Source organism: Onychostruthus taczanowskii, unplaced genomic scaffold (genome assembly GCF_017590055.1).
Source record: "Onychostruthus taczanowskii isolate IOZ18803 unplaced genomic scaffold, ASM1759005v1 scaffold152, whole genome shotgun sequence".
NCBI lineage: Eukaryota > Metazoa > Chordata > Aves > Passeriformes > Passeridae > Onychostruthus > Onychostruthus taczanowskii.
Window position 1 is genome coordinate 32780 of NW_024498708.1, and position 12000 is coordinate 44779.

Consider the following 12000-nt stretch of genomic DNA (forward strand, 5'->3'; position numbering starts at 1 on the left):
CCCCAGACCTTCATCTTCTGCAGGCTGGGTGGGGTTTTTGCCGGTTCTGAGCATCTGATGGGTGCTGGGTACCAGCCCCAGCCTGACTTTGCATGCAAAGGGACAGGCAGCAAGAGAAATAAAGTTTTCCAGAGGAAAAGTGGGAGTGAGATGAGAGAAATTTTCCAGAGAAAAATGAGGGAGTGATGATGGGAGAGGTGCCTTCTCCTGGTTCTGTATATGGGGCAGTGCTGCCAAGTCCCTGCTGCCATCACCCCTGGGTCTGGATGGAAGAGCAGAGTCTGGCCCTGATATCCCAGCAGTGCAAAGAAAAAGGGATGCCTACATGCTTGGCAGGCACTGGAGGGGTTTTTGTAGGGTTCTGGGGCTGCAGATGGAAGCTGGGGTGCTGGAGGTGCCTGGGGAAGCCCTGGGAGGTAAAACCAGGAGTGGGACACAAACTGAAAAGGGTTTGCAGTGACAGTGGCCAAATCAGCACCTGTGCTGCCCGAGGGCTCCTTGGCACCTTTGAAAGGCGCTGAGGGGCTCAGGGCAGACCCCTGTGCTTACAGCAACCCTGACAGGGGGTGTAGGGGAACCTGGTGGCCCCACGGGGAGGGTCCCATGTCCCCACGCCTCTTCCCCTGGGCTACTCTGGCTCCCCGGCTCCCAGAGCAGAGCCCCTGCTGGCAGCTGCACCTTCCCCACCTTCCCCAGCCCTCCCCGTTCAGCGGGTTTGGGTTTCACCGTGCCCAGCACACCTGCCCGGCCCTGCAGCCCCCGCCTGCTGGCACAGACGGCTCTGCCCGGCTTACGCCAGCCCCGGGACGAGCTGTTCCAGCGTCAGCGACAGCAGCGGCGAAGCCGAGCCGTGGCCCCGGGGACGTCAGCAGGGCCCGGGCGGCTCCTCTGCACTGACGCAGAACCTCCTTCACCCACCCCTGTCCTCTCCCGGTGATGCTTACCTGCTCCCACCTGGATGCTGGGGTGGGGTTGGAGCCTGTGTGGGGCAACTTGGGGGCTTCAACCTCCTCCAAACCCTCCTCTGTCCTTGGCAGAGCCCACGGTAGCCTCTCCTGTGGCTCCCGACAAGCACCGAGGGCTCCGGGGGTATGGCATCAGGAGCAGAGCAGAGGCTCTGGGAGCTGGGCTGGAGGTCCCTGGGGACAGCCCTGGGGGCTCCTGTCCAGGATGAGACCCCCAGGTCCTGCTGAAGTTGACAGGTGCAAGGCTGAGCACAGGGAGCCAAGGGAAGGGGTGTTCATCCCTCCCAGCACAGGGAAAACATTCCTCCCCCAAGACATCCCAACACACTTGGTGCCGTAATACCAGATCATTTACAGTTGTTTATTGTAAGAAAGGTACAAAGAAAAACGGCTTTAGCTCACACAAACCCTGCTCTGGGGCATTTCCCCATCCCCGACGACACAAACGTAGAAGCAGCATCGATTGTGTACCACGGTCCGGGCGGGGACTGCCATGCCAGGGATGCTTCCCACGGAAACGCCGGCCACAGCAGCTCGGGCTCCTGCTGCGGGGAGCATCAGCATGGAAATGAAGGCACAGGGGACAAGCCGAGTGTCCCCTGCTTCTGCCACCTGGCTGGCAGCTCCTGGGTCCAAGCCAAGCTCAGCACCGCTCCTGGCCAGCCTGGCCGTGGGGCACCTGTGATGGCAGCGCCCGAAGCAGCCCGGGAAGAGAAGAGAATCATCAGAGTACAAAAAGACAGAGCCTTTGGCTTCAGGAACAGCCTTGTTTGAACTGGAAGAGGTTTTGGTTCATGTTTGTTTTTATCTCAAGAGGGTTTTTTTCCCTTTTGAAGGCAGAAGGTGATTAGAGGTGAACTCCATTTTTCACAGAATCACAGGTTGGTTTGGGTTGGAAGGACCTCAAAGCTCATCCAGTGCCACCCCCTGCCATGGGCAGGGACACCTTCCACTATGCCAGGGTGCTCAAAGCCCTGTCCAACCTGGCCTTGGGTACTTCCAGGGATCCAGGGGCAGCTACAGCTGTGCCCAGGCCATTTTCCTTGATTTACTTTCCTTTTGCTCACCTGTGTGAAGAACAGCAAATCCTGTTTTCCCCTGGGAAATCGCTCCTCTGCCTGGATGTTTCCTGGTGAGGACCTGCCTGGCCCACTCAGAACGTGCCACCAGGGCCTCTCTGCAGCCCCAGCCTAGGGAAGGATGCTCTGCCTGAGGATTTTGGGATTCACACCCCATTGGGATTGTTTATTCCATGCAGCCATCTGAGGCTTGGGTGGGATTCAGGGCACCCCTAAGGCAGTGCATAGAAAGCATCGTTCAAACATCTGCTCTGATCCCTGGGGGTGCATCTCATTAATTAACACTAACGAAGAGGACATTTGGAATGCCAACCAAGAGCACTCCAGTGGGATGGTTCCTCTTGCAACAGGGCTAGAAAAAAAACCCTGGAGAGTTTTGTCCCGGGGACCAGGGATTCTTGGAGGATGTTTTCCAAATCCTACCTTTGCCCATTGCTTTCCTGCCACAAAACCTGGATGGAAATGGGAAAAGGGAGTAAAACCTGACTATAAATAGTGTTTACATTCGTCCTACAAAGACCTGAATGATTTCTGCTTTCAATGCATATTCAGAGACCTTGAAAACCTGATATTTAACCCTGAGAACAAATCTGCAGATGCTTTGCTTTGGCTTTGCAAACCAATTTTTAAGACATAATTGCACTTTCTCTTGTATGTAACAAAAAATGATCATCAAGCTTATTCAGAGGTTCAAAAGAAAGGTGCTACTTTAAGACTTTGGAGATTTTTGTTCACAAAACCTTCTGTTTTCCGTAATTATTCTTAATATTATTTCACTTGGCTCATCTTTACTGGTTGCTTGGCTGCACTCTGGAAGAATAAAATACAGGAAAATCTCTTAATTGTGAAATAACATTAATAAATAATTACTTTAAGTGAAAGGACAACCATACTCTTCTGTTCACGCCTGAAAACCATCGTTACCATGATGAGATTATTTCAAAACTAACTTGTTTCTCTTTCACCGACAACAGATTTCACATTTGAGTTCTCATAAGAAAAAGAATTTAACTCTTTGCAAGTGCAGTGGGCTGTAAAACCCAGGATCAGGAGGAGATCCTGCTTTGAAATTCAAGGTGGTTGCTTGAAATGTCTGAAATTAGCTCAATATCTAAGATCTAGAGATCTGTGCATGGAAGAGCTTTGAACAGGAGATACAAATGAAGTCTTTTCAGGCTGGGCCAGTAGTGGAATCTCCTCGTGTTACACCAGCGACTCTTTCACCACGTGTTCCTTAACCCAAGCCTGTGCTTCCTCAGGAGCATCCTGGGGCATCTCTGAGCTGGGAATGGGCTCAAGGCCCAGGGCAGGGGCTGTGTCCACATCTGTCCCAGTGTTCCCATAGATCTCCTGCATTTTGGTGGCGATCAGCCCTTCCTTCTCGGGTGCGTCCTCGCCCAGCTCGTCCTGGCTGTGCCTGTACATGTAGGACGCCTGCTTCACCGAGCGCCTCAGGAGGTACCTCCGGAAAGCCCTCTGGATCTTGGTGGCACACACCTCCTCGTGCTTCCTCTTCAGGGTGGTGGTGATGGGTTCATAGGAAACCTTCGAGGGGTTGGCAGCCATGAACTTCTCCTCCATGGTGGCCTTCAGGGCATCCATCTCTCCCGAGTCTCCCAGCACTTCCTTAGTCAGAGCAAAGAGGATGTCTAGGCAGTGGATTTTGTCCCCAGCAACCATTGGTAGATCCATGGTGATGAGTTTGATCTTGTTGGGTTTGGGAACTCTGAGTGGCTCCTGCAAGGTGTCCACAAAGTCAGACAAGGTGCTGTAGGCGATGAACTGGGTGGCATCTGGGTCGAACTTCTCCCAAGTTTCATAAAACATTTCAAAATCATCTTCACAGAGGGGCTCGCTGCTCTCCTCTGTGGCCACGCTGAAGTTCTCCAGGATGATGGCGATGTACATGTTCACCACGATGAGGAAGGAGATGATGATGTAGCTGCAGAAGAAGAAGATGCCGATGGCGGGGTTCCCACAGTCTCCTTTCACTGAACTCCCGGGGTTCTCCAGCTCAGGGTCGCAGTCCGGGGGGCCGCTGTTGAGGATGGGGTTGAGGAGCCCATCCCACCCTGCTGACGTGGTGATCTGAAAGAGGCAGATCATGCTGTTCCCGAAGGTTTCGAAATTGAAGATGTCATCGATCCCCGACTCCTTCTTGACGTAGGCGAAGTTGGACATGCCGAAGATGGAGTAGATGAACATGACGAGGAAGAGCAGGAGGCCAATGTTGAACAGGGCGGGCAGGGACATCATCAGGGCAAAGAGGAGTGTCCGGATGCCTTTGGCGCCTCGGATCAGCCGCAGCACGCGGCCGATCCTCGCCAGCCGGATGACCCTGAAGAGGGTGGGGGACACAAAGTACTTCTCGATGATGTCTGAGAGGACGATACCTGTGGAGGGAAGAAGGGCAGATGAGTTTGCTGTTCCACCAGTGGGAGGTGAAGGGGAGCTGCTTGGCTCCACCTGGGCAGACACAGTGAGGTGAAGCCGCCCCAATGGGTCCTCCAGTGACAACATTAAAAAATAACCTCTGAGCACAGACCCAAGGGTTAAATTCTGGCTGCTCTGTTTCAGAGAAAGAGAACACCAAGGGTAATAACACCAAGGAGTGTGGTAGCAGCTCTCTGGCCACAGAGAGAAACACAACTTTCCCAGGCATCGCTGTGGGAAAAGGCTGTGAGAAGATCAGAGAAAAGAATAAGAAACTATTCTTATCTTAACTTGCTGCACCTGGTATTGTGATCATGTGGAGTGTGTTATGGAGATTTGTTTACCAACGGGTGGTTTCTTAACTAGCCAATGGTGATGGCGTTTGAATTAGAGGACCAATTAACTCCAATTGTATTGTAACTATCTATAAGAACAATAAGTTTTTTTAATAAAGATTAATGAACCTTCTGTGAATAATAAAGTCTATACTATTACCTGGCTGGGGGCCCATTACAACAATACAGGAGGAGCAGAGATCCCCAGCCCCTCACGCAGCCCGGAGTGGCCTGTCTGTCATGTCCCAGACAGGAGTGGCCTGTCTGTCATGTCCCAGGGTCCTGCTGGCTTCCCCCTTGTCCTGGGTTGACTATATGATGCTTTTATCCCCAATCGTCTTCTTCTGTTTATACTGAATAATAAGTTTTACACCTTTAAGACTCTTCCAGAGAGTGAAGAGGGGAGGGAAGAAGCGCGCAGTTTGTTTTTCAGACTGCACTCACTCCTCCACATTCCTGCTCCTGGACTGTGTTGTCTGCGGACATACAGACAGCAGGACAGACCTCCTCTTTTCCCCTTTTTTTTGCTTTTAGTTAGTTTTAGCTAGCTGAAGCAAAGAAGTTCCCTGGACTGTGATTTTTCCTTTTTCTTGGATCTGTTCAAGCCTGCTCTGGACTGAACACCCAGAAGAGCACCGGCAGCTCCACCTGAGGCCCCTTGGCCGGGCCTGGGCCGCGGCATTTCCAGCACCAGAGAGACTGATCAGAAACTGAGTGAGACGAGCTGCAACCCGGGGAGGGGACTGTTCTGAGTTTGTTTTTTTTTTTTTTGGAGCAGTGAGAAGTTTTATTGTTTAATATTGTTTGGGTTCTATTGTTTAATAAACAGGTTTCTTTCCACTTTTTCTCCAAGGAGATATTTTCTCCCGAACCGGTTGTGGGGGGGGAGGGGCAATTGAATCTGCTTTCGTAGAGAAGCCCCTTTGGGGGTTATCTCCCAAACTTGCCCTAAACCAGGACACCCCTGCTCAAAGGATGGGTGCAGGCAGGGTCCAGTACGACCCGGTGGGTGTGGATTGGTGAGACCACTTCCACTCTTCATTGTCCTGTGGGATCCCTGAGGGACTGGTGGGAGCAGCAGGACTCACCTAGGATGGAGAGGATAACCACCACGAAGTCAAAGATGTTCCAGCCCACAGTGAAGAAGTAGTGGCGCAGGGCAAACATCTTGAGCACACACTCGCCGGTGAAGATGACGATGAAGACCAGGTTTATCTTGTAGAGGACAGAGGTTTTGAGCTCGCTCTGGTCATCTGTTTCCACCATCATGGTCACCATGTTCAGGCAAATCAGGATCATAATGGTGATGTCAAACACTTGCTTGGTAACAAAGTCAAACACCTTCCCTTGGAATTTGTTCTGCAGTGAGGGACACAAAGGCCATGATGGAGCACCAGAGAAGAGGTGGGAACACAGAACAGATGCAGCAAAACAAAAAACACAACAGAAAGAGAAGAAGGAACCATATTTACAAGTGTGGAAAACCTCAGGGCTGTGGCCAGCACAGCTCTCACAGCCCCAAAAGTTATGGGGGGGAGGATTCCCAGTGCCTCTCAGGATGGAGCACACCTGGGAATGCCACAGCCAGGAGGAGTGGGCACAGGGCACAGCCACTTGCTACTTACACCCACAGCTAATAGGGCACAAATTAACACATGGGAAGGACCTCCCTTGTGCAGGGCCACAAAACCTAAATCGCAACTGAGAATGTTTTGGCTGGACCAGGGTCCCTTCTGGGGGGTTGAAAGCTGAGCTTTCCCTGAGCCCAACTCCCTTTCAGAGAGGGCTGGGAGCTGAACAAGGAAAAATTTCCAAATTCCTGCAAAACAAACCCCATCACTGCCCTTGCCAGCAGACCAAGAGCTAAAGGGCAGACCCAAAGGAGGTGGCCTGATGTCACCCTCTTCTGAAGCTGCAGCTCTTGGTCAGGTCCTGTCTGCAGAGCAACAATGGGGCAAGTGGTCTTCCCTGGACCCTTCTCGTTCCCTCTGGGATGGCTGGTGGCTTGAAGTGTTCCCTGCTTGCTCCACTCCAGGAGGATGAGCCCAACGTACCGCTGGCCTGGGGATGGGCTTCTGGGGTTTCTTGGAGCCCAGCTTCTTCATGGCGTTGTAGTATTTCTTCTGCTCTTCTGTCATGAAGATGTCTTTGCCTCCAAAGTATAAAGGGAATCATTGCTGTTAGTCTCAGGAATTCTCTTCCGACTAAGTGTGTCTGACCATGTCCCTCCCCACCAAGTGTCTCCAGCCCCTCAGAGATCCTGCTGGGAGCAAGATGTCCTCTCTGTGTCCTGCAGACCCTGCTCAGCACCATCAGTGTGCTTGGCCCTGTCCACCCTCCTCCCCTGCTCTGGGCTGGCAGTCCTGAGCTACTGGCTTGGAAGCAGAAGTTGTGTGTCAGCCTCGCGCATGGGAAAATGATCCCAGGGTGGGAAAAGAAAATAAAAGTAATGGCCCAGGCAAGAGAAAACACAGCCTCCCTTTGCTTCCTCCCTTTGCACCCATAAATTAAGTCCTCTGTAACTGCTGTGACCTGGACACAAAGCTCCACGTGCTGTTTGCCCAGTGCAGGAAGCCACTAATGACAGGAATCCTGGGATCCATCCTTGTCCCGGGCATGGTGGCCCTGGTCCCATCACCCACTGCTGTGCTGGCCCCCTCTAGCCTAGAGCAGCACCTCAACAGCCAGGAGATACTCATCTTTTTCTTCTGCTGGTTGAAGTTGTCGATGATGACGCCGATGAAGAGGTTCAGGGTGAAGAAGGCACCGAAGATGATGAAGATGACGAAGTAGATGTACATGTAGAGGTTGATCTCGTACTGTGGCTGCTCTTCAATCTGGCCAGGAGAGATGGGAAATGTGAGGCTGACCCTGTCCCAAAAAGGTGTCCCCAAGCCCCCAGACAAGGGCTTGTGGTTTTTGGACAGAGCCAGGGTGTGGCTGCTCCAAAACTTTTGGCTGTGTGTTCCCAGTGGGAGCAGCCACAGGAAGGGACATCCACGTGACACCGACTGAGGGACAAGGACATGCTGCCCCCTGATCCCACAGCATGGGCTGGGGAATGGGAAAGGATGTCCTTTGCAGTGATATTAATGAGAAATTAGTTTCTTCCCAATAATCAGTATTCCAAGGGCTGAAATATATCTGAGAGGGGAAAGGAAAAGTGGATTAATTTGTCACATCAGCACAGCTGGGTGAAGGCCAGACAAGCCTGGACAATTCTCATTATCCCAAGGAGCATCCCTTAATCCTGCTTTGTGTTTGACCAGACACACCCCAAGGTGACCCCATTGGCTTCTCCCATTTTGAGGAAAGCTCTTGACAGAACAGGGAGGATTTTCTCCCAAACCAGCTTTGCCCCAGGTGGGGCAGAGGCCTGAGGGATTTTCAGAAGGTGATGAAAGGGTGCTAAAAAAAGGCAATGAAAATCACCCCTTCAGGCCTGTAGGTGTGTGGGGTTACCCCCAGTGTAACTGGAGAACAGTAGGAAACCCCTTCTGCTGTGGGGGACACTTTTGGGGGTGGATCACAGTAGGAACAGCCTTTGCATGTCACTCTTCAAACACTTAGGGTTTTTTAATAACTCATTGAACCCCATGGTTGAACACTGGCTGCTCTGTTCTCATAATCCACTGATTGCTCAAGGCAAGCCAGGTACTTTCTCCAGGATGGGATGAGCTTTCCCAGCTAGAGGGATCCCAGAGGACATCATGTCACAGCAGGCAGAAGAACGAGCCCTCCAGGCTGGAGCAGTGGGGGCAGAACAGGGATTTTGGCCCCTGGAACTGAAGCTGGGTGGAGTAGATTCAGCCCCAGCTGTGGGGCAGGTTGGGAGCCCAGTGTGGGGCCAGGCTGCAGGTGACAATGACATGGGTGACACAGGGACACATGGCTGCCCTCTTTGAGGCTGTCCACCTCAGCAGAGGGATGTTGTGGCTGCCCAGGTGCCCCAGGCTGGGTTGGACAGAGCTTGGAGCACCCTGGGATAGTGGAAGGTGTCACTGCCCATGGCAGGGGGAGGCACTGGATGGGCTTTAGGGTCTCTTCCAACACAAACCACGCTGGGATTCCATGATCTGATACATTCTGGGGGTTTCTCAACCCTGTAGCCCATGTCCTGGCTGGAGTCATGGGTGGGATGCAGCACCAAAAGGCACAGCTAGGGGTGATGCTGTAGCCAAGGATCCATCCCAGCCTCAGCTCTGGGCTCCTGTTCCCAGGCTGCCAAGGGGAATCCACCCTGGAGTCAGCCCCATGTCCCTGCATGTCCCCTCACCTCACGTGAGTCCACGGCTGCATACATGATGTCCATCCAGCCTTTGAAGGTTGCCTGTGGGAACAGGAATGGTCAGGCTTGGAGTCTTTTCCAACACAAAGGATTCTGTGATTCTGTGACAGTGAAGAATGTATTTTCTGGGTATTGTTGTGGCTGGGAAGAAAGGGAAGGTGATGGGTGCGCGTCAGGGGTTTGGCTCTGAGCACTCTGGCTTCTCTGTGGGAATGGCAGGAGAGGAACAGGGGTTGAATCCACAAGAAAAATGTCCCAGAAATATGGAAATTCCCAGGTGAATATGCATGGACCCTTCTGGGGCTGAGGCTACCACTGACCTTCCAAAACACCGCTGCAAACAAGGCAGGGAAAAGAAGGAATTGACACTTTTCTCCTTGCTGCTCTCTTTGAAGTCATTTTCCCAAAGGCAGAGCTGTGCCAGGGCCAGCTGCCTCCTTTCCAGTCCCAAACTGTGCCACCTCCATAGACCTGACTTCCAGATCCTGCCTCTTCTTCTGCTGAATTCCCATCCTAGCGAGGTGGGGGACCACACTAAGTCTTTTACAGGGTCTCCACTGCATCTCTTACAGCCTTTTGCTGCTGATTTGTTAAACAAAAGGTCTGCACATTTTGTTTCCTGAATCTGATGGAACAACAAGGCTGAAGAGGAAGCTGAATTTAGAAGCAGGGTGATCAGCTGGGGTTGTTTTCCGATTCTGCAGCCACCAGTTCCCCTGGATCTGATGGGAGTAGCCCCAGCCTGCCCAATAATGGAGCCCACATCTACATTTTTGTCAAAGCTGTGGTGAGCAGTTCCCCTTTGCTGCCTGGCCCAGCTGTGGGGAGTTCAGTGGAACCCGGGTGCCTTCACCCCCTGCCTCCAGGGGACACGTGTGTCCTTTTTCCAGTCGTCACCCATCCCACACACAGTCCCACAACCCACGGCTGGCGCAGACTGAACTTTCCAAAGGGGTGCAGGGGTACCACAGAGCCTTCCCTCCTGACTCCTACACCCCATGCTGGGCAGGGGCTTCTCTGCAGTCCCAGCCTTGGTGCTGCTGCACCCATCTGCGCACCCATCTGCTCCTTGGTGAAACCTTCCCCTCCCATCTTCTACCCTGTCCCTTTTCCTCTTGGCTAGGAGTTTCCCTCCTTTCCTAAGGGTTTTTTTTGGTGTTAAAAACCGACTTTGGAGATAAGAAGCAGCTAAGAAACCCCATCCCACATCAGCCCTGATGCCCATCCCACCGCCCTGCTCCACACATGCTGGATGGTGACACCCAATGTTGTGACATACCACCTGCAGCAGGGACAGGTATCCCAAGCCCACGTTGTCGAAGTTGACCTTGACGTTGACCCATCTGACCTCGTTGGTGTGGAGCAGGGCCATGCAGTCGCTCTTGTTGTTGACCACGTCGATGTCGAAGAGCTCCCCGGTGGTGGTGTTGACACACCTGTAGTACTTGCCTGCGAACAGGTTCACCCCCATGATGCTGAAGATCAGCCAGAAGATGAGGCAGACAAGCAGGACGTTCATGATGGAGGGGATTGCACCCACCAGGGCGTTCACCACCACCTGCAAGGAGAGAAAAGACCTTGGGGGACCTGCATGGGACCTTCATGTCCCCATGCCCAACCTTGCCCCCCCCAGCAGCACTGAGTGAGGTCAGACAGGACCAGAGGTACCTCAGCATTGATCCCACCAGTCTGGAGCCCCTGAAAACCAGCTGGGATGTGCGTGATGTAAAGGACTGCTGAGGGCTCTCATGTCCCTGTCAGGGCCAGCAGCACACGGGGACACACTTACCCTCATGCCCTCAAAGCGGGACAGAGCACGCAGGGGTCGCAGAGCCCTCAGTGTCCGCAGGGATTTGATGGCTCCCAGCTCAGAGTATCCCAGCCAGTTTGCTGTCAGGCTGACCAGGGACACCTGGAAGGAGCAGCCCAAGTGGTCAGCAGCACCTCAGGTGGAAACACAGCTGCAGCTCCTGCCCTTTGCTCTCTCCCCAGTCCCTCAGGCTGGTGGTCATCCTCTAGCCCTGGGACACGGACACTGAGTCCTTGGGGTCCCTGGTGACCAGACACCTCAAGGGTCACAGAATCGCAGGATGGTTTGGGTTGGAAGAGACCTTAAAGCCCATCCAATGCCACTGCTGCCATGGCAGGGACAGCTCCCACTGTCCAAGGCTGCTCCAAGCCCCATCCAACCTGGCCTTGGGCACTGCCAGGGATCCAGGGGCAGGATGACACCTCTTGAGTGTGAGGGTGGAATTGATGTGGGGCACAGACAGGACAGACAGGACAGATTGCTCTGTCATGGACCATTTGGGAGACCCTGTGTCCCTTCACAGCTCTGCTGGGCCTGGTGGAACTGCAGGGGCTGTTCTTTGCTTGGGTGTGAAACAGAAGGGTTTGAAAGGTTCCTGCAACCAGGAATGAAGTGTTCCTTCCTGTGGGAGACCATTATTCTGAGTATTGCTATAAGCCCTCATTCCACAGCCACCCCTTTATCCTCTAAAATGCAATCTGGGTTCATTTACAGCAGCCCCTAATGCCCCAAGCCCCCTGGCTTGGCCCTGCTCAGCACATACATCCACGATGAGGAAATCCAGCCAGCACCAGGCATTGGTGAAGTACACCTTGAAGCCATAGGCCACCCACTTGAGCAGCATCTCGATGACGAAGATGTAGGAGAAGACCTTGTCTGCGTATTCCAGGATGGTGCGGATCACCTTGCGCTGCTCGATGTAGATGTCCTCGAAAGCCTGCAAGGGGCACGGAGCTCTGTGACAGTCACATCTTCCACGGGATCTCACGGAGCTCTGTGACAGGCACATGGGACCACGGGACCCCACGGAGCTCTGTGACAGTCACATCTTCCACGGGACCTGTGGCACCCCAGAGCACACCCTTGCTGG

At 53.2% G+C, this 12000-nt stretch overlaps 1 protein-coding gene across 1 annotated transcript in view; it reads right to left on the reverse strand.

The window, feature by feature from the left end:
* Window positions 1-1305: 1305 nt before the first annotated feature.
* The window catches only part of SCN4A (sodium voltage-gated channel alpha subunit 4), a 46929-nt gene continuing 36234 nt past the window's right edge, over window positions 1306-12000 (reverse strand). Inside the window, exons 19-26 of the mRNA XM_041399022.1 lie at window positions 11674-11847; window positions 10890-11012; window positions 10380-10658; window positions 9089-9142; window positions 7512-7649; window positions 6867-6971; window positions 5901-6171; window positions 1306-4437 (exon numbers count right to left, since the gene is read on the reverse strand). Of these exons, the coding sequence (XP_041254956.1) occupies window positions 3248-4437; window positions 5901-6171; window positions 6867-6971; window positions 7512-7649; window positions 9089-9142; window positions 10380-10658; window positions 10890-11012; window positions 11674-11847 (2334 nt within the window). The 3' untranslated portion in view covers window positions 1306-3247. The remainder of the gene's footprint in view (window positions 4438-5900; window positions 6172-6866; window positions 6972-7511; window positions 7650-9088; window positions 9143-10379; window positions 10659-10889; window positions 11013-11673; window positions 11848-12000) is intronic.